This window comes from Syngnathus acus, chromosome 6, assembly GCF_901709675.1.
Source record: "Syngnathus acus chromosome 6, fSynAcu1.2, whole genome shotgun sequence".
In the NCBI taxonomy this organism is placed as follows: domain Eukaryota; kingdom Metazoa; phylum Chordata; class Actinopteri; order Syngnathiformes; family Syngnathidae; genus Syngnathus; species Syngnathus acus.
The window spans coordinates 12,854,641-12,875,055 of record NC_051092.1 but is presented as its reverse complement, the minus strand read 5'-3'; the positions used below and the strand labels follow the sequence as shown (position 1 = coordinate 12,875,055).

The 20,415-nt window shown below is 41.7% G+C and overlaps 4 protein-coding genes and 1 long non-coding RNA gene across 8 annotated transcripts; 1 reads left to right on the top strand and 4 right to left on the bottom strand.

Moving 5' to 3' along the window:
• Positions 1-403: 403 nt before the first annotated feature.
• Positions 404-14,279, bottom strand: tdrd12 (tudor domain containing 12). Its single transcript, XM_037253377.1, has 28 exons — positions 13,365-14,279; positions 12,233-12,397; positions 12,013-12,149; positions 11,716-11,832; positions 11,591-11,646; positions 11,429-11,514; positions 10,981-11,072; positions 8,574-8,634; positions 8,354-8,461; positions 7,671-7,853; positions 7,430-7,583; positions 7,027-7,154; positions 6,722-6,913; positions 6,514-6,642; positions 6,080-6,197; positions 5,390-5,556; positions 5,108-5,292; positions 4,525-4,606; positions 3,796-3,977; positions 3,411-3,618; positions 3,075-3,167; positions 2,851-3,005; positions 2,717-2,772; positions 2,575-2,641; positions 1,047-1,166; positions 715-868; positions 577-637; positions 404-483 (listed from the first exon to the last, which is right to left on the bottom strand). The coding sequence occupies exons 1-28, from the start codon at positions 13,452-13,454 to the stop codon at positions 404-406; spliced, it is 3,426 nt and encodes a 1,141-aa protein (XP_037109272.1). The 5' UTR covers positions 13,455-14,279.
• On the bottom strand, positions 8,764-10,282 carry LOC119124652. The gene is made up of 5 exons (XR_005098308.1): positions 10,218-10,282; positions 10,081-10,146; positions 9,959-10,010; positions 9,810-9,883; positions 8,764-8,826 (listed from the first exon to the last, which is right to left on the bottom strand). It is a non-coding gene; the product is annotated as an uncharacterized LOC119124652 (long non-coding RNA).
• faap24 (FA core complex associated protein 24) lies at positions 14,276-16,527 on the bottom strand. Of its 3 annotated transcripts, none has more exons than XM_037254809.1 (5): positions 16,155-16,525; positions 15,593-15,735; positions 15,379-15,534; positions 14,929-15,228; positions 14,276-14,322 (listed from the first exon to the last, which is right to left on the bottom strand). In XM_037254809.1, the coding sequence occupies exons 1-4, from the start codon at positions 16,249-16,251 to the stop codon at positions 14,977-14,979; spliced, it is 648 nt and encodes a 215-aa protein (XP_037110704.1). In that variant the 5' UTR covers positions 16,252-16,525; the 3' UTR covers positions 14,276-14,322; positions 14,929-14,976. The 3 variants fall into 3 exon arrangements, with proteins under 3 accessions (XP_037110704.1, XP_037110705.1, XP_037110703.1); XM_037254810.1 differs by having other exon boundaries at positions 14,279-14,325; positions 14,932-15,228; positions 15,593-15,648; positions 16,155-16,527; XM_037254808.1 differs by having other exon boundaries at positions 14,279-14,325; positions 14,932-15,228; positions 16,155-16,524.
• Positions 16,528-16,677: 150 nt separating this feature from the next.
• On the bottom strand, positions 16,678-17,828 carry LOC119124651 (dynein light chain roadblock-type 2-like). 2 transcript variants are annotated; one of them, XM_037254812.1, is made up of 5 exons: positions 17,712-17,828; positions 17,543-17,618; positions 16,985-17,152; positions 16,847-16,891; positions 16,678-16,773 (listed from the first exon to the last, which is right to left on the bottom strand). In XM_037254812.1, exons 1-4 carry the CDS (start codon positions 17,712-17,714, stop codon positions 16,848-16,850), a joined length of 291 nt encoding a protein of 96 aa, XP_037110707.1. In that variant the 5' UTR covers positions 17,715-17,828; the 3' UTR covers positions 16,678-16,773; position 16,847. The 2 variants fall into 2 exon arrangements, with proteins under 2 accessions (XP_037110707.1, XP_037110706.1); XM_037254811.1 differs by having other exon boundaries at positions 16,678-16,891.
• psmd7 (proteasome 26S subunit, non-ATPase 7) lies at positions 17,778-20,176 on the top strand. The gene is made up of 8 exons (XM_037254806.1): positions 17,778-17,919; positions 18,315-18,406; positions 18,484-18,576; positions 18,685-18,782; positions 18,860-18,940; positions 19,132-19,223; positions 19,353-19,551; positions 19,696-20,176. The coding sequence occupies exons 1-8, from the start codon at positions 17,846-17,848 to the stop codon at positions 19,945-19,947; spliced, it is 981 nt and encodes a 326-aa protein (XP_037110701.1). The 5' UTR covers positions 17,778-17,845; the 3' UTR covers positions 19,948-20,176.
• The last annotated feature ends 239 nt before the right edge of the window (positions 20,177-20,415 follow it).

The window sequence follows — 20,415 nt, the reverse complement described above, 5'->3', positions numbered from 1 at the left end:
TTTACTGCTGAAAATGATTAAAGAAGTAAAATAAGTAACATGAGTTACGTGTACAAACAGTCGCAAGCATTCACCGCTGAGATAAATGAAATGAAAAAAATATTTCATTAACTGGCACACTTGTAAACCGAGGTTCCATCCTATAGACAATGCATAGACAAGCTATTTGCCCCTTTCTAAAATGATTTTTGCAGTTTTGCCACCAGAATTTTTAATATCATAAAAAAATAAAATATAACCATAGTAAACATGCCATTTTAAATTTTAGTTAAATGGTGGTTTTATTTACTAAGTGGAACAAAACATTCAAAACAAATGAGTAGACTGCGGTAGTAGACTGCGGTAGTAGACTGCGGTAGTAGACTGCGATTGGCTGGCAACCAGACAAGTGTGTTGACGACCTTCAACATGAGTCGCTGTCGCTGCTGCTGTGCCGGTTGACAAAGCGGTGTTCTTCTCCCGTGTCACTCTCAAACACATGACCTGAACAAGATGGCATCACATGGATGAAGCACGCTCCGTATGTCTAGGGCCCAGACTCTAAGGCCTACTAATGAGTGTTTTGAATGTTCTTACTTTGACGTGACACAATATCTTCTTGCTCCAGGTGCTCCATGTCATAACTCACAAAAATATTCTGCGGGAAGAAAAAATATATTGCTGAAGCCTAAATGTTGCTTTGATGGGAACGCAAGGAGTTGACTCAATCGGCACCTTGCTCCTGAGAAGCGTAGGCCAGTACCCTGGCTCTTGCTTGACGAGCGTGAGGACGGGCTCGTTGCAATTCAGCTTCCGGTGGCAGCGCTCAGCCGACACGGCCGAGTGGAGCTCAAAATCCACTCCATAGCGACGACCATTCACAATGCAACTGAACATACACACACCCACTTGTAAACTATAACGTGCTTAGCTCAAAGGCAACTCAAATTGTACAAATCAAACAAGGGACTCAAAAATGACATGTCAAGTGGAAGATGGCATGATTACTTCCTTCAGGCAAAGTAAGCCTGGCTGAACATGTATCTATTAACGCTGTCCTGACACACCTGTACACCACGCGGTCAGTGTGGAATTCGCAGCGCTGACTCTGCGGGTCCCTTAGCTTCAGAGTGACGCTCAGTTCCGTGGACGTCTGATACCAGCGGACCTGTGGGTGCAAACTGACAAACGGCCACGCCAAAATGGCACACATTAAGTTTCAGCGAGACATGTCTATGTAGATACTGGCGCAGTGGTTCTCAAAGTAGTCTGCCCCCGCCCCATACAAGCTTTTAACTCACTTAGGTCGTATGACAAATTCCCAGACACAAATCTCAATGTTAATTACCGTTTTTTTCCATGTATAATGCGCACCCTAAAAATGGCATGTCGATGCTGGAAAAAAGCCTGTACCCATGTATAATACGCAACCAAATTTAGACTTTTTTTTTTTTTTTTTTTTAAAGTCCCAATGATCGTCACACACGCGTCTGGGTGTGGTGAAATTTGTCCTCTGCATTTGACCCATCCCCGTGTGATTTTGATCCATCCCCTGGGGGAGAGGGGAGCAGAGAGCAGCAGCGGCGCCGCGCTCGGGAATCATTTGGTGATCTAACCCCCCAATTCCAACCCTTAATGCTGAGTGCCAAGCAGGGAGGCAATGGGTCCCATTTTTATAGTCTTTGGTATGACCCGGCCGGGTTACTTAAGTCCGTAAACATAAAATTATTTCAGAAAAAAGATCATCTTTGGGAACAACCGGATGTTATTCTGCCGGTCAGTATCACTGCGCATGCAGTAGCAAACTCTATAGCGAAGAAATATGTGAGACTCAACGGGATCACCAATATTTGAGTGATGTTCCAGTTATTTGCCACAATTATTTATTATAATAATAATAATATATATAATATATATAATTATTTATTTATTATTCACAATTGTCATGGTGATCTTTCTGGTGATTTCTTAACTAGGCTGGATGTATTTCTTTTGTTGGCGTTGATTTCTCCGACTGCCCAGAAAGGCACCACCGCGATCAGTTAGGTTAAAATGAAAAGAGAGACGTTGTAAAGAAGGACAATAAATTAGTTAAATTTTGCGCATTATACATGGGAAAAAACGGTATGTCTCTTTTTAATAGTATATACGTATATATTGTTGCGTTTTGTTCAGGATGCCCGTCGTTGAGCAAGGAAAAAAAAAAGATGTGGAGTAATAGTTCTTTATTTGCAAGATCTTGGGTTGTTTTACAGCAGTCAGTAAGATGAAACGTCAGACTCCAAATCAGAAGGTTTTATACTGTCTGCAAGCAGGAATACGGAAGAGAAGAAAAGGGAGTGGAAAAGAAGGAAAAACATATCCTTATAAGGCAGACATTTGTTCCGTTATCACCTGAATGTTTTGTATCTATGTCATGATGTTAATGAGCTGTCCTTAAGTGTAATGGAAAAGTTACCAAGCTGTGTGTGCCGTGTCTGTGCTCTGATGGAGCAACTGTTTGTATTAATTAAGAGTATTTACACATTGCTGTTGCTCCCTCTTCAATATATATAAAAAAAAAGAAACAGTAAAACCGCATTTGTACTTGCATACCTCTTGGTCATGTGAGCCTCTCCATGGCTCAGCTGATTGTTTTTTTGGTTGTCACCAGCAAAGACGCCTGAACACATCACAAGCGAACATCAAACAAACTACTTGAGCAAGACAGTACGCGTTAGGTTAGCTTGCTTTTTACCATCTTTGTTGTTGCTCATATCCAAGGACTTTACCGGAGGCTCACTTGTTTGATTCCTGCTGTGGACAAAAATTGAGTAGCAACTAGTTGTTGGGGAAATGCTGGATCCTGAAGATACTAACAAGCTTCCTTACCCACAAGCATGATTGGTTGCACTTGTCCCGCTGAGTAGCTTCAGAAGGTTCACATGATCTGGGTTTCGTTCTGCCATGCCGGTGTTCAAAATGAGGCTAGGAACGTTGTACTCACTGATCACAGTCTTCATACCAGCCACTCTGCTCTCCAGAACCTTCCAAAAGCACAAAGATTGAAGATAGTTTTCATTGAGTCAAAGTTCCATCTAGATAGTCAAACATACCATAAGATCCAGAAAGACTGTGTTTCCAAGACTGAGGACGGCTCTGGCTCGGTGCTGAACACCTTGTATCTTCTGGCTTATGGTTCTGGTCACCTGAAGGTGTTCAAAGACATTTTCACTTTTCTGTTTTGGGTCAAATGAATTTTCCAGTGTAAAGTACATCATTCTATATTTAATCTAGAATTAATGTATTCCTCAATCGAGAGCAAGCTCAGCCATAATGGATATTAATTCATTTCCAGTTTTCAGTTCTGTTGAGAAAGTATGCGTGTATGGATTCCCTTTGGAGGAGCTTGGATGTAGTGTTGGCAGCAAAATGAGGATGCCATAGGCTACCTTGGGATGCCAGTTAGCCTCTGCGTCACAAGGCTTCACCTGGCACACAATCATTTCCACTGCTTGGCCAGGCAAAGAGTGGAACTCTTCCGGCAGCCGCAGGATCTGGTGGGATTTGACTTCTGCCTCTTTTCCGATGTCAATAAAACGAGCGAGGACACTGAAAAAAAGGCGGCCTTTGTTGTCTGCGACAGTCAGGACCTTCACCCTGCAGAAACAAGTGGAACTATGCTTAGCATTACACAGACAATGCACATAATGAGTGTACATATATCACAAACAAGGGTTTGTGGCAATACTGTGATTTATCACATATCACTGTTGTGTCTAAAATGTCATTGCTCTTGATGAATGGGGCTTTGCTGTAGTGTGCAGCGAGGACTACCTGTGGAAATGGTGGTCGTCCTGTACAGCATACAAGCCTCCTTCCAACACCTCCTCAGGACACGGCTTGCTGTCGGCATAGTAAGACGTCATGCCAGCCACCATTCTGTCAAAGACTTCTTTCTCCCTCTGGATTATACGACCATAGAAAACTGACGCTGTCTTGATGTGGAGAGGCAACACCTGCACACAAATCCCATAATCACAGCTGATGTGTATGCTCTTCTTTGCGTGGTTATGTGTTAATTCACCTATATTATACATATGTTTTTCCCCTACTCAGGGCTTGGTCCCTTACACCCCACTAAAGCGGAGTATTACTGTAGTTGGGCAAAACGTCTTCTTTAAAAAAACAAATTTTGTATTTTCCATTTGATCATTTTACGTCACACTAGTAGTTTTATAGCCAAAGTTACAAAATCTTGGCAGCCAGACATGACAATACCATCTAATACGAGAGACTGTTAGACTGATTGCCAGGCTAATCCTCTGATACGAATTCCCGTGCCAACATGTTAATACAGCCGAGTAATTGTTAGTTTTTTTGTCTTTAAACCAAGTATAGAAAATGAACAACTATTCAGCGGGTCACATCTTTGTGTTTCTCATCAAGCGCAGTCCTAAAGTCCAACTTCTAAATCCAAGTTCTTTTGAGTTTTGTCAAACCACAAGTCATCAACCACATTCCCGAGTCCCCATCGCTGGTACTGTTGCATTGTGGCATGGTGACCTCTATGAGTCCAGAAGCAGGAAGTTCGGACTGATCCAGTTGCGGAATGAGCCTGTGGCGATCTGGACACACAGCACCAAACCTGCACAGAGAAACAAACAAACATCATTTAAAATAAATTTGGGGTATTAGCTCAGAGATAAATTTAAACCTATGTTTTTGCGGCACACCATGCTAGGCAGCACTGAACTCTACTGGCTGTAGATATGGTATCATTTAAGACAGGCAGATAAATTACCCTTCTAACCAGCAATAATGTACCTACTAAGAAGTATTTTCCTTTATATATTTTATTTCAAAACATTCATTTTAATATGAATAATTTCGATCTCTTTGTGTGTCTTGGCATGTGAAGAAATTGACAATAAAGCAGACTGACTTTGTTTAAATTCTTAATGCCTGTTGGTGATTTTTAATGTTTAAAATGTTTTTACATCATCTCTCAATATTATGATTTAGCTCCTACTGCGGCTTGGGTCTGGAAAAGGGGTTTCACTGTATATCCGATAGTCCCTAACTTGATTGATTGTACAAAGTCTGTATTTTTCCCCTTCATACTCTATGCTGTGAGGAGTCTTCAAACCTGCACATTCCAAAGCTCTTCAGGTGGTGACATAGTGGCCGCTCAGTCTTTTGCTCCTCTCGGGCCACGTCGGCAGCCTCTGCGAAAGACAGCAGCTCTGCAGGGAGTAGAGCATGGCTTCGTTTGAGGTAGCGCACCAGGCCACCAACGTGCTGCGCATTCTTCTCAGAGACCAGCAGCAAGGACTTGCAGACTTGAGAGACTTTTGCCATTGAGTCTTGAGGGGAAGGCTTGAGAAGGAAAGCAGAGATAGAATTAAAGTCACATCAGATGAAGACCTACAACACCTGATGAACCGCCAGGTCTTACAAGGTTGGTGAGATTCCTGAAATTGTGGCTCATGCAAGAGAGTCTGCTTCCGAATATTTTGGGAGAACTTGGGAAGCCAAAGTGGACCACACAGGTAGCATCTGTCAGCCCCAAACACTTCAGGCACTCTCCGGCAGTGACTAAAACGAAACAAAAGCAATTTCCTGATAAGTGTTGATTTTCTTATTAATCATGTCACATATATATACCAAGAATCAAAAATGTCTTTCTTTTTGATCATATCTTGTTGGCTGATCAACTTCAAAATCAAATATTTTCCAAAAAGGTCCATTTTATGATCAACTCGTGCGTTTGAAAAATAAACTTTTGTTACAAAAGTAAAGTTGCATGTTTGTAATGGCAACAAAAAGTCAGAATCTGAAAAAATAAAGTCAGATTTTCAGATCTGAGGAAAGTAAAAGTGTCTGCATTTGTCTGCAGTGTAAACCTTGCTTATTGCTTATTTCACTGCTCATCAAAGTGTTTGTGGACAGTATGAAGCTACCTTGAGAAAAGTGTAAACCATCCATGCGCATTTGTCAATGTACAGTTCTTGTACAGCTTTCGTTTGGTCAAAGACAAATGTTTTCAAAGAGACAATGGTTATCCAGACCCGGAGAAGTACTGCCAAAGTGTGAGGATGTAAAATGCGTTGTGCTTTACCCAGAATGACTTGTGCGCCAGGGCAAATTTCTTTGCCCCACTGCTGGAGCACACAGTTCAATGTGTGCATCAAGTCCTCATGAATCTTTAGACTGAATGCTGATTTAGAGCTTACAGCCTGTTGGAGACAAGAAAAGTTAATTATTATCATTATAATACTAAGTTTATCTCAAATATATTTGCTGCTTGAAAATGCATATTAAGTATCCAACGTGTGAATAATTAATTGCTTTACCACAGTATAAATGGGCACCATGTTATTGGCAACATAGAAAGTTGTTTTCAACACTGACTGTGCTTTAGTAATCAAGGTCAGCGGACACAACAAAACAAAAAGCTATTTGGGTGGGAAAAAAAAATGTAATTGATCAAATAAATTAATTCCGTAATGATACAACACTTCTTCAAAACACTGATTTGTCATTACTACTCACCTTGTAGACATTTTCAACCTCTTCTGTAGAGTCGCAGACAATGAGAGTCTTCTGGCCCACGTCAGGGCTGAAATCCAATGCGCTCAACAATGTGGAGATCTTGCTCCTCTCCAAGGTCATAAGTACACGCTGAGACAAGATATCATCATCATCATCATCATCATCATCATCATCCCAGTTACAGGGTCAGAGTTTCTTCTGCAGTGACCTGTTGCACGTTTCCATACAGCGCCGCTTCTTCAGGAGCTGCTATGAGGACACTAGCAAAAGGCATGTGCTCTGCTATCAAAGCCTCCATGTGACTCGTCCACCGCTTTGCCACAGCGATCAGTTGTTGTGGACATGAGGACATTTCCTGGCGGGAGCTGATCTTCTTAAAATGCTGCAAAATCTTCTCCATCTGGCAGGAGGAGGGAGCAATGATGGTATAAGTGTCATTACCGATGAAATGTTTTTTGGAAGAATAATAACTGTGGCCAAATTCCAAACTTTACAACAGCACCAATGTGTCACCTGGACCGACGCTAGCGTGAAGAGCTGGTCAGCCTCATCCAGCACAAGGTGACTCAAACGCAGGAACAAAAAGCAGTGACACGACAGCAGACGCACCAGACTGAAGGGAGTGGTCACTAGCAATAGGCCTGAACAGAAAACAGGAAGAAATAGAAAGGCAGTTCTAACCACAACACTTGGCCTGCACAGTGTCCCACAGCATGGTAGAGCGCAGGACAGTGTAGAGACTAAGGCAGAATGGGACTTTATTAGGCACTGGTTGCTAAGTGACCCACCAGGAAGCAGACTTATTTGGATGTTGAGTAGGTCAAAGCTACACGATGTGCATTTGTTACAGTTTCAACTGGAAGACCTGACTTTGCTATTCGGAGGGGTATAGGGCAAGCATGTTCTAGTAACTTACAGTCTTTGGGCATCTTGAAGGCTTTGGGTTCATCTTTGCCACCACCAAGAAGTACGCTGGTTGCATTGAGACGCTGGGTAAGCTTGCACTCCTCTAGAAGGTCGCATATCAGCTGGACCTTCTCCCAGCCGGGACACAGCACCACTGCTACCGGCTACAAATGCACACAACACAGGCAGCTTGTCTTCTTTCTAGAATCTAGAGACAATGGTTATATTAGATATTAGCAATGTGCACTCACGCCAGCTGTAGAGGAGGAGATGGTGAAGATAGTGCATAGCAGTATGTTGCTGAGAAGGGGGGCCAGGTAGCCTTGAGGCTGGTCAGCGCTATGCGAGATGACTATGGTGTTGTTCCCTCTACCCACAGAGGGCCAACTTAGAAGGTCTGTGGAAGACAAGCAGACCTGCTTCCTCTGCAATATCTAGAGACAGCAGAAAAACAAAAATATTTGAGTCATTATGTGTGATTGTGATACCTTACTATTTGAGACTCCAGCATCCTGAAAACATCTAAAAGTTTGGAAGAGTTCAACCTTCATCACATTAGTGTGAAAAATCTGTGGTAGGTGAATTTAAAATGGGAAAAAATATTTTAAAAAAGTGCCATAAAATGATCAGCAAATTTGCGAACTAATAAATGCAAAACCACAAATTTGCTGGGCTCCAATGTGCATGCAATGTGAAGATATTCCACTAAAAGGCAGTATTTTATTCACCACAAGTAGTCTTTGGCGGTCCCAAAAAATAAGTTTGGTATAAATTGAAATTGGTGTCTAGAAATTGGTTTCTGATTGTTTGGTGCAAAAATTAATAATAATAAAGGGCCCAGTTTCAAAGAATTAGAATCCTGTCAACAATGCTTTTAGCATGTCAACAAAAATGGCAACTGTAGCACTATTAGTCACAGTAGGTCATTGTCTACCCTGCAAAGTGACTCGGTGATGGGCGCGTCAGCCAGACTTGAACACGGCTCTATCGGGACAGCAGAGTGCACCAGAACGCCGCCCGTCTTGGGAGCATCGAGAATCACCTGACAACAAAAAATTAAAAATCACCTTATATTGATAATGCTTTCTTCTTAACAAGGTGGCCACATGGACTTGAAGCAGCTAACAAGACTCCGTGAATAAAATCAGGCTTACCGGCTCATCTTCATCATCTGATGGAAATTTCAAAGGCTGTGGATTCAACCCCTCCAAAAGTCTTCAAGCAGCAATAAGAAAGGAAAGTGTTCAGATTCAATGTGGAAGTACGGTCATCATGAGGTGAAAAAAGGCATTTGATACTGATACATATGATCCATTTTGAAATACTGCAACTGTTTAGAAACACCTTGCGCATGCAGAGTTGTTGTTGCTTGTCTTCAGCACGTCCAGTTGGGCGGGAGGCAGTGCGCTGAAACATGCACACAACACCTTCAGGCTGATGTTACATGTTTGATTGCTTGCTGTATTTTCATTTTAGGCCAGCGGTTTTCAAGCTTTGTGGGTCCAATGACTCAAAAATTACACAGCATAGATATTTCCCTGCTACTTTAAAATGTGGTGGATTTGACTTTATCCTCCCATGAAATTACTGACTGATTTGTACGCTCCACGCATGAGGCATGTTGATGCTTGGTTTATCCTCAGAGTCTCTCGTAGTTTTGAGATGTTCATTTAAGTGTTCTCTGTGGTATACCTCATACAACTCAATTTTTGGGCTCCACAAAAACATATTTCTTCATAAATTTAAGTTGTATGTTTTGGAGATAAGTCTAAATGCAATAATAAATGCATATTTAAGACAAAACATTTGTAATTTTATGAGCAATATCATATTTGAAAAACTGAAATCTTGCAAAGAATTTTCAATCTAAGATAATAAAATTAATAAATTCAAAGTTAAATGAAGGAAGGACATCATATCTTAACAAGTGAATTTCAAAAATACAACTTCCCTCAATTATTATATCTTCACTTCTAGAAAAGATGGCTGGGTCCTCTAAGAAAATCATGGACTTTTTTACTATAGTGTTCTTCAAGAGAACCAGTTTATTTATATGGAAGTGTCAAGTTTACAGTATGTGAGGAAGTATAATATTAGAGCTTTTAACTGGCCCGAAACTAAGAGCGGGAAGAAGAATTGATTTAGCATGTTTTTATTTTGGTGTTGTTACCTTTATTAACAAATGCTTTAATTTAAATGATACAACAGAGGTTGATTTTATTGAAATTATTTTGGAAACCCTCAAGCTAAAGCTTGCGGACACCTACTGTTCCAGTGACACCAGGTCTGAAGGCCATTAATTTAGAAAGCCTGAACTGATATCTCTCTCATTTCTTTTTGCCGTGTCACTGTTGCTGAAATATCAGAGTAGTGTTGAGCTGGCCTCTTACACTTCCTGTCCTGTGATTGATAAGCGGGACGAATGCTGAGGTGAACACTCAATCTGCTCCTCAGGTTGACTCCCCTGTAACGTTCACATATGACACAATTATCATTGTGTGTCCTCCCATTAGTTTTGTTTATGCCTTATGTGACTTACACTTATCTCAGCCTCTTTAAAGCTATGTGATGGATTGAGGGACCTCATTGACCTGCGGGGACATCAACCACACAATCTTCAGCTGCCGGCCACTCAGACGAGAGCGTGATGTCATCACTCACTTGAACGGATTGAGATGGGACTTGAACACAGCAGCCAAGGACGTGTCAGATTCCTCTGATGAGTCACTGAAATGACAATTCTGTCACATGACTAAACCTTTTCTTTCTTTACCTTATTCACACTGATGCACTTTCACCTCTCTGGTCGGCTGCCTGGTAATGCTTGTCCATCCTTTGACCTACTGATTCCCTCACACTCTAGGCTCTGAACAAAAGCAACCATGAAAGCAAATTGAAACTACGTGTATACGAAACAGACATTGAAAAAAAATGGATGACAAAGACAACTTTGTGGGACATTCACGAAGAAACACTCACCTGAGGGGTCCCTGTTATCCCATTACAGACTCCCGTTTTAGCGCGCTGGATCACTGAAGGTTACATCACATTGAATAATTGTTATCTAGTCAACAAACACCGTGCTTTACTACTTTCCAACTAGCAAGGCTGGGTTAATTACATCCTCAATAGTGATGATAGATTAAAAGATCAATAACTTGGAGCTGAACAATACGGTTGGTGGATTGCTGCCTTTGACACAAATAACCACCGTTCAAATCCTGGTAACGACAAACCTCCTAATGGTTGTGATAGACCATACTCTCAAGCCTCTGCCTGTGTTAAAGTTAGTGGGTTGAATGGGAAAATGCCTGTGTAGATGGCGTACGATGATATCTGGAAATGGTTGGGGTAAAAAATAAACGTGTTGACCATTTTCTTTCGATTTTTTCCAAGCCTTGAAAAAGAAATGGTGATTCTATCTGAATATATATGCTGAACCTTTTCTTACCTGGAGAAGGTGCAGTTTCCACTGGTGATAATTGAAGTGGAGCAGCTGCTGCCTGTGCTAGGGGTCTGCTGCCAGGCGTGTTAGGGCAGCGGTTTAAAATCCCAAAATGCAGAGCATTAATCTGCTCCAACTTGCTGCTGTTGGAACAGTCTTGGCTGTGGATGGCAAACCTCTTCAAAACCAGCTCATCATTCACACAAATCTGAAAATAAAAAGAATATTATGTAATGTAGAGTCATGACATATAACACATTAGCTCAATCGGTTTAATCCAGTCCTATGGGACAAGTAACTTTCATGTTTTATACAAAAAGCTGTATTTCTGGAGTGCCGACCAACCCGTCAAGCGTGACATAAAACAACAAAGTCAATATTGTTACTCAATGAGGCAATTTGTTATTATCTTTTAATATGGGGGAAATGCATGATATGTCTCCTATCGAGCAGTGTGAGTTCATGTGAAGCGTTTGGATATTGGAGGGAAATAGTTGCGGACAAACGTCACACAAAACATGTAGACATTCCATACATTAAATGTTTGTGTTCATGTGAGATGACCTTGACGCCGTTGATGCTCACGTAGAGCTCGATGGCAGTGGAGTTGGACTCTTCCTTGAGTAGAACGGCCTCAGTCTGACTTGAAGCTTTGATATGTGGAAAAAACGTGTGAGGTGATGAATGCTGAAAAGCATGTGTGCGTCATGAGCATGCGTGTCTCACTCTCGAGAAGGTCACACATGTAGGATGTGGCTGAACAGTCCCAGCGGCTGGATGGCCTGTAAACCAAACACAAGTCCATTACAGGCAGGCTGTATCATAGAGCTAGTGATGATGAGCGTGCTTACACCAGTTTGGCCTCCTGACAAAAAGACACTTGCAGCGTCAGGGGCATTACTCTCGCTAAGTGGAACCTCCTCATCCAGAACGGCAGCTGAAGGAAATCCTGCTCAACGTGTCGGACTCTTGAATGACGACAAGAATAAAACATGAGACATCAGCTGCCACATTCTGACAGCCATTGCGCCAATTTGTTTCTAGGCCAATCAGAAACATGAACCTGATTTTTTTTTTGTCATCAGGTTATTCAATTAACTGAAGCCCTCGCATTAAGAAGGTAGTGAACACATACAGTATAGTCTTACCGGCTGAGGAGGACAATAAGGGATTCTCCATGGTCCAGAAGCTGACAGCAAGCAAGACACGGTTGTGACTCTGAGATTATGTTTTCCAGCCTGGCCCGGCACCACATCTTATTCTGGGACCAGTACACTACGCATACCTGAGACCAACACACACATAAAGCCTCAGAGAACACACAAACACACACAGGTCCATAAGACAGCTGAATGAATGGACGCTTACCTGTCCCTTCTCCAGCGAGGAGGGCGTCACTGTACACTGGTCACTGGTGTAATCACCATAGAAGAGGTTCATGGATGCAAACAGCTTGTCATACTGATGCTTGCCCACTGCGTCAATGCCAACATGACTGTCCAGCTGGGCCCAGATGCATGAAGGGTGCACCAACTGTGATGATGGAAACAGAGCTGCTTATGTACGTTTCCAAATGGGTAGCCAAAAATGCCCATGTTTAATTCTCAATTTAGTCATACCAATAATGTCACAGCTGATAAATAACATATTATTGCTTATTTAATTGAGTACACAACAGGGTGGAGATTTCAAGAAAAAAAAAAAAATCAACTGCAAATTTTCTGACAAATATTGAGATTTTGATTTGATTTGAGATTTTCTCGAAATCAAGTTTCAGTGCACTATTCACAATGTGCAGTAATATTTACACATTTATAACCATCATAGTTAAAAACATTCAAATGTATGACTAGACTTAACTGTTTCAAACAGAGACTGAGGGCTTCGCTATATGGCCACAAATTCAGATCATGATATTGTTTCTTTTTGTTCCTGACAGCAATGGTGAGTGTAAAACTGTAAAAATCATAGTCGAGGTATTTCTGATTGGGTCATTTAAATGTGGAAAGGTCAATATTTCCAGTTAAAAAGGTCAAAGTATCATATCACATTTTATTCCTCTCTGCTTCTTTTGATTCAAATGTTGTATTTTCATATAAAGATCTCGAAACTCACAAAAAGTGCAAATAACAACGGTGATATTAATATTTTAGAAATTGAGGTCTTTGTCAGATGTCCACCACATAGGAACAAAATTCATGTTGTGAAATGCTAATGTGTAGTAATTTAATTTTATAATAAGGGCGACTCGGGTTTTTTTTCCATTAAATATGAATAACAATGCTGACACTCACTTTAAGGATAAATTATTGAACAAAAGCTCAATGCTAGTGCTGTTTGTGGGGGTTAAATTTCCGACGCAGACATTAGTTTATTAATTCTTCCGAACAATTATTGCTTCGACAAACATGATATATTTGCACGTACGTCCTTTTATTAGGAAAATGACATCGATTATTGAAAGCGAAAGCCAGGTGACAATGCTCAGGCTCCAACATACCTTCAAATTGAGCAACTTGGACATAGTCTTTGGCCTCGCAGACGCTCGCTTGGTCAGAAAAGATGAAAAAAAGTACAATAAAAGTGTCATTTAACGAAAGTGAAGTTATTTAGTCAAACGACGACGTGCGGTCACAAAACAGTTGCTAGCTAAAAGGCCAAAATTAGCCCGCGCCGTTTTTCCACTGGAAAAGGCTAATTAAATCCTATTACATCAACTCGATGTGGCTCAAAATATTTCATGATAATTACGACTTTGTCATTACCTTTGATTCCGGTAGAAATTCAACTAAATTGCAGCAACTACAGTCGGGTTATCGGAATGAAAGTAAACACCTGCTCTCGATGGAGAACAATCAAATGTAACTGGCTAACTGTGACCACTAGAAGCGCTGTCTGTAACCGGACTGCATGCTTCTTTATACTTTTGGAGGGAAAATGCAAACTGCTGCCAATTTCATTCAATTACAATCGTAAAGTATTCAAAGTGAAGTGTTGTGCTCAAATAGAAGTACACATCAATCAAATAAAACAAGCATAATTCAAGCAGAAAAAGAAACCCTTTGAGACCAAGCTTTGTTTTTCAAAAGGGAAAATAAGCAATAAACACGAGTGTCAATAGATAGCCATCCACGCAGTTAATAGTAAGTACAGAATGCAAGCACAATCATAATTGTGTTTGAAAATATGTATTTTGTTCAAAGCAGAAACTTCTCAGAAAGCTCACTCTGAAAGTCGTATTGCAAGTAAACATGAATGTCATTACCCGTTTTGATATCTTTGCACAACCCAAAGAGACTGCACATTAAATAGTTTTCTCTCGTATTGAGAGTAAGTCAAGCATCAGCAGAATATGCTAATTACACACATAAGGCCTCAGCCGAAATTCTAACTTCAAACTGTGAAGCATCAGTGCCAACCATGGCACATGATTACAGGTTTTGCGAGCCAAAGATCCCTGCACCATTGAGAGCGTCCTCTCCAGTTGTATTGCTGTTTGGGGTGGTAGCTGCACTGACTACAACATGAAGGCCCTGCAGCGCATAGTGAACACGGCTGGTAAGATTATTGGTGCTTCACTCCCCTCCTTGAAGGACATTTACACCTCCCATCTCACCCGCAAGGCGACCACGATTGTGAGTGATGTAAGTCACCCCGCTCACTCTTTGTTCGATCTTCTGCCCTCTGGGAAGAGGTACAGGAGCCTGCGCTCCCGCACCACCAGACTCACCAACAGCTTCATACTCCAGGCTGTTAGGATCCTGAACTCTCTCCCCCCTTCTGCGTAGCGTCCTGTACTTTTGCGCTATATTCTGACTGTCTGCTGTATGCACACTTGCTCCGTTTTGCTCCTCTTATTTATTGTGTTATTTATTTATTATTTATTCATCACTCTTAGTATTCATTGTTTGTGCCTTCTTGTTTTTATTTTGTGTTGTTTACTTGTATGTATATTGTGTACGATGTCTCGTCACCGTGGGATAGTGGAAACGCAATTTCGATTTCTTTGTGTGTCTTGGCATGTGAAGAGATTGACAATAAAGCAGACTTTGACTTTTTGACTTTGCTCTGTCCAAGTAAAAGGTGCCAATGGTTTTCAGAGTGGCCGTGGGTCATATTGTTGTTGCAGTGGACTTGTGGAAGAATGTGTGGATGTTCTGAGCGGCGGCCTGGCCCACGACGGCCTCCAGCTCGCAGACGGTGGCGTTGCACAGCTGATGAATGCTGGGAAAGCGCTCCAACAGGACCAGAGCTTTGACGCGGCCTATCCCGGGAACCTGCTGCACCGCGGCCAAGACCAGTGGGTCCAAGAGTCCGGACGAGCTCCTTCTGCTGAATGGGTTCTCTTTGCTGTCCGTGTGAACCTGAAATCATGAAGGAAGAGCACCATCATGTCACATTTAACAGATCCCTCTAGATGGCGGCTTTTCATCGCTTTGGATTTGGACTGAGGTACACAAAGCAAAGCTGGAGTGTGAATTCACTCAGACGGCATCAATGAAGAGTGACAATACCATTTGAAGGAGAAGCTGTGAGGCCTCCGTCTGCCCGCCAACTGGCAGCAGTGCCAGGCCAAGCTCCAACACGACAAACTTCTGGACGGCCCAGAAGTACTGCTCCACCAGGCGGGTTTTCTCAATTAGGACCAGCTCCTGGAATCTGCCGCAGGCCTGCACTGACAACACAAATTCAGGCTAAAACCTAAAAAGGAGACCAGCTCAAACTCACATTCCTGTAGCGAACCAGCTTCCTCTTGTAGGAGGCGCCCGCGATGATGTCACACTCTGAAAGGTAGAGGATACAGCTCTTATTTGGGAGAAGGAAGTCGGCCATACCCAGCTCGCTTTCGAACAGTATCTTCACACCTCCACCTAGAGCAGAGAAGCATGATTGTGTCACAGATGTATCTCTATTAAACCCAACACACTGTCTATGTATGAAGATGGTTGCTAAAAATGTTCAAAAAAACGTCAACTATGTAGTGATCACTTGTTAAGCTGTTTTCCACCATTTCAGTTTTCCTGAATTTTTAGGGGTGGAGTGACTAAAAACAGTTCCACGTGATGAGGTTTGGGGTTTCACATTTCCTTTAATATTATTTATTGTTTCTGTGAAAGTTGCGAAAAGGTGATGGTTAAAAACAGTTGCGTTGTGTAAAACAGGGTATTAAGACATTTTAAACGATGGCACTGTCATTACACTTTTCTACAAGCTAACGGGGAAATTCTGCGGCGAAAATGCTTATTAAAACATCCATCCATTTTCTGTACCGCATGTGTCACGTGTTTACCTTTCAAACTTTGAATAAGCGACGAGTCTCTCCACTTCTCGCTAGTGATGACATGTCCGTAAGGAGGGAGGTTCAAAGTCGCTTTTTGGCTTTCCATTACGTCGACAAAAGACTAATACACAAATTAGTTGGGAAAAAATGAATGTCGAAACAAAAATTTGCTGTGTTGCGAACATAATGCATTCACTTTGGAATTGGGGCGCTTTGTCTTTTTCTCGTCTTAAAAATGATCCTGACAAGGACCCCAAGCAGGATGTTGCCCCCTAGAGGACCGCGGCGCAATCACATCCACTTTCGTCACTTCATATTCCACGTTGTCGTTAAATTTGGGAGGACAACAAAAGAAAGAAACAAAAAAAAAACTGTTTACAATTAGTTAAATATTATACTCATTGGAAAAATAAAGGATTTCCCCCCCCCCCCCCCCCCCCCAAAAACCAGAAATAAGATATTTAAAACTACTCAGTTGTGCTCCGATGATTATAAGGCGCCAGCCAGTTTAAGCAAAAAATACCAGGGCCGATTTTGTTTTTGTTCCCAGTCTGCTTTTGTGCAGAAGAATTATTTTTATTTGACCTTAGGTTTCATCGCCAAGTCCCAGTTGTCGTGTGCCTTTCACCTGGGACACCTCATTGGAACCCACCACAGGAACAATTCAGCATTTTTCTTGAATGATAACACAACTAGGGCACCTCACCCATCACACCTCTGGAGGACAATCACGAGAAAGCCATTCTCTGAGGACACACAAGATAAAAAATAAAAAGATAAAGCTACTTGAAAGTTTCTCATGTGATTTGCTATTTTGAATCGTATTTTGACACAATTACCTGGTGCAACCATGATTTCTTGGTTCTTAGTGCCAATGCGGAGGACAGTGAGATCGTTCTGAGGGTCAATGTCCCTCACTGTGCTGGTGGCCATCGTGGTCAGGTGGCCAAGGATTCCAACGTACCTTGCAGCCTTTGAGCTCTCAAACGTTGATCGGACTGGGAGACCTGTCAAATAGTATTTCACTACTGCTGTAACTTTAAAAAAAAGTTAGATTTGGTAGGTCTACCAATGATGATGCTACTCCATCAGAAACAGTGACATGTGTCACAATAAAAAAAAAGAAAAAAAATACTAGCAAATAGTCTTGCAATTCTGTGCAATGCAAATAAACAGATGCAATTGTAAAATCAGAGGACTTTTGGGGTGTCAATATAGTTAAAGAAACTTAATGCTACCCTCAAATGAATGCCGGATGTCAAGCTAAATTAGATGCCTTGTCCCAAATATTATCGTCTTCCAGCTATAAATGGCTCCCTCAAAATGACAATGTCTAAATGCCTTTCTCAATTTCTAGATGTAATACACAAATTATTCTAGAGGTAAGTCACCATTACCATCCGCACTGGCAATTATTGTTCCAATCACGCTCCTATTAGCTTCCACTCTCTGGAATGTTTCCTCAACTTCTGCCTGCAAGATAAAAAATATATATATTTATGATATAAGCAATAATACCCCACCAAAACAAATACGATCAGATTATTTCAAATTGAAAGTTAAAACCATTTCGTCGGCGAGTTTTGCGTCCTCAAGTTGCCACTGGAAACAGAATTGACGGAAGCCGTGTGAGGAAGTGACGTCGACGGAAGTCCAGCGTAACCGTTGTTGTTTTTAGGTGTGTAAAGGCAGCGGAGAAGATGCCGGAGTTAGCAGTAGAAAATGTGGTCGTTCACCCTTTGGTATTGCTCAGCGTGGTCGATCATTTTAACAGGTCGGTGCGTTTATTACGTGTTTTCTTAGTGGGCTACTCCTTTCTGTTTAAATTATGAAAGCAAAGTCCCTCCAATGCAAGTGCGCTTTGAGCTAAGCTATGTTAGCCGTGCTGAGTCAGAGCGCCGTTGAGAATGAATGGAAAAGAGCCTAGCATAGTTAGCGTTCTAATGCTAGCTGTATTTGCCATAAATACGATGTCAGTAAAAGTATAAGATCTATAAAATTATATATTTTTTGACAACTGGACAGTTTTATACATGAATACCGAGACAGCAAACACTTGTGATATTTCGTCAATGGTGTAATAAGTGTTGTTTTGCTTAGCATTTAAAATTGATTATCCCTGTGACAGGGATAAGCTGTTTGATAACTTTGTCTAATTCAATGGTGCAGAATAGGCAAGGTTGGCAATCAGAAAAGAGTGGTGGGTGTCCTCTTGGGGTCGTGGCAGAAGAAAGTTCTTGATGTGTCAAATAGTTTTGCAGGTGAGTGTGTTCACATTGTTTTATATTGTCATGATTGAATCTGAGTAATTGTTAAAAATAAACCTGTTTATGTGCAGTACCGTTTGACGAAGATGACAAGGATGACTCTGTGTGGTTCCTGGACCACGACTACTTGGAGAACATGTATGGCATGTTCAAGAAAGTCAATGGTAAGATTTGACCGCTGGCTAGCTATGTAAGTCACATGTGAAGCTCACCCCTGTCTGCATTTCCTTGTGTATTGCATTTACATGTACTTGTACATATGATCTTTTTAGCCAGAGAAAGAATTGTGGGGTGGTACCACACGGGGCCCAAGTTGCACAAGAACGATATTGCCATCAATGAGCTCATCAAGCAGTACTGTACCAATTCAGTAAGAAACTACAGTCTTTGTTTTCTTTCCATCATGGGTCTTGCAAGCTTTGCATTGTGCCTCTTTTACCCTCCTAGGTTTTAGTCATTATTGACGTAAAGCCCAAAGACCTCGGCCTTCCCACAGAAGCGTACATCTCTGTCGAAGAAATACATGATGTAAGTAATTTAAATTTTGAAATTCCCATTTATCACAGGGATACATTCCAGACCCACTCACATTAGGTGGAAATCAGCAATAAAGAGAAACTATAATTAATCAATACATGAATGAATGAATAAATATTGTCACCCAAATATAGTCAAACAAGCCACGATTTTTTTTACATAGCAATGTATCGTTTCTGTAGGATGGCACGCCAACGTCAAAGACGTTTGAGCACGTTACCAGTGAAATTGGAGCTGAGGAAGCAGAAGAAGTGGGAGTGGAGCACTTGCTCAGGTATTCACTTGCGCTGTTGCTGTGCCCTATTCATAAATCGATAACGACCCATGATCCTAATAAGGAAAAGTGCTGTATAAGATGATAATAAAACAGACCTCCTTCCAAATGGTGTGTGTGCGCGCACAGAGATATTAAGGACACGACAGTGGGGACGCTGTCGCAACGCATCACAAACCAAGTCCACGGTCTGAAGGGGCTCAACTCCAAGCTGCTGGAAATCCGCTCATACCTGGAGAGGGTGGTCGCCGGCAAGCTTCCCATCAACCACCAGATCATCTACCAGCTGCAGGATGTTTTCAACCTGCTGCCCGACGTCAACCTGCTGGTAAGTTGACGTACCGCTGAACATGAGACAATGTAAACGAAACCATTAAATTGATTGTAGAGGATTATTTTGGACTTGTTATTCTTTTACCTCAAATCTGCAGTCTAGTCTGTTATTTGACTGTTGCCCACTTTGTCTGGGTAGGAGTTCACCAAGGCGTTCTACCTGAAGACCAACGACCAGATGCTGGTGGTCTACCTGGCGTCGCTCATCCGCTCAGTGGTGGCCCTGCACAATCTGATCAACAACAAGATCTCCAACCGGGACGCAGAGAAGAAGGAGGGCCAGGAGAAGGAAGAGGGCAAGAAGGAGAAGAAGGACGACAAGGAGAAGAAAGAGGACAAGGAGAAGGACAAAACGGACAGCGCCAAGAAAGACGAGAAGAAAAAGAAATGAGTGGCTCTCGGGCTATAAGCAGGACTCTACTTGGGGAACGGTGTCAACTGAGATGCACACACTCGTATACAAAGACTGTTGATGATGATACCGGTTTGCTTCTTTTGTTCTGAAACACGACAAAATGTTTTCATAGTTGCCATACATGGTGCTGCGCTGCACCTTGGCATTGCTCTTTTTGCAAGATGCTTTCTGTATCACTTATTAAATTGGAGTCATATTAATTTCAGTCGGTTTTGTTTTTTGTGCCCACACTTCTGTTTTTATCTTTAAGAACGGGTAAAAATAGTAGCTGTTGAGTTTATCTAAGTGGAGACAAGTAGGGACATGCTGCAATGTGTCCATCAGGATTACAGACTTTGTCTAAATGATGATGGTTGGTGCAAAGTACTTAAACCTTGATGAGTGCCAAAGTACATTTCTCTTCAAGTCAGTCTTTTAGTCTCACGTGCTACATTAGTGTTATGG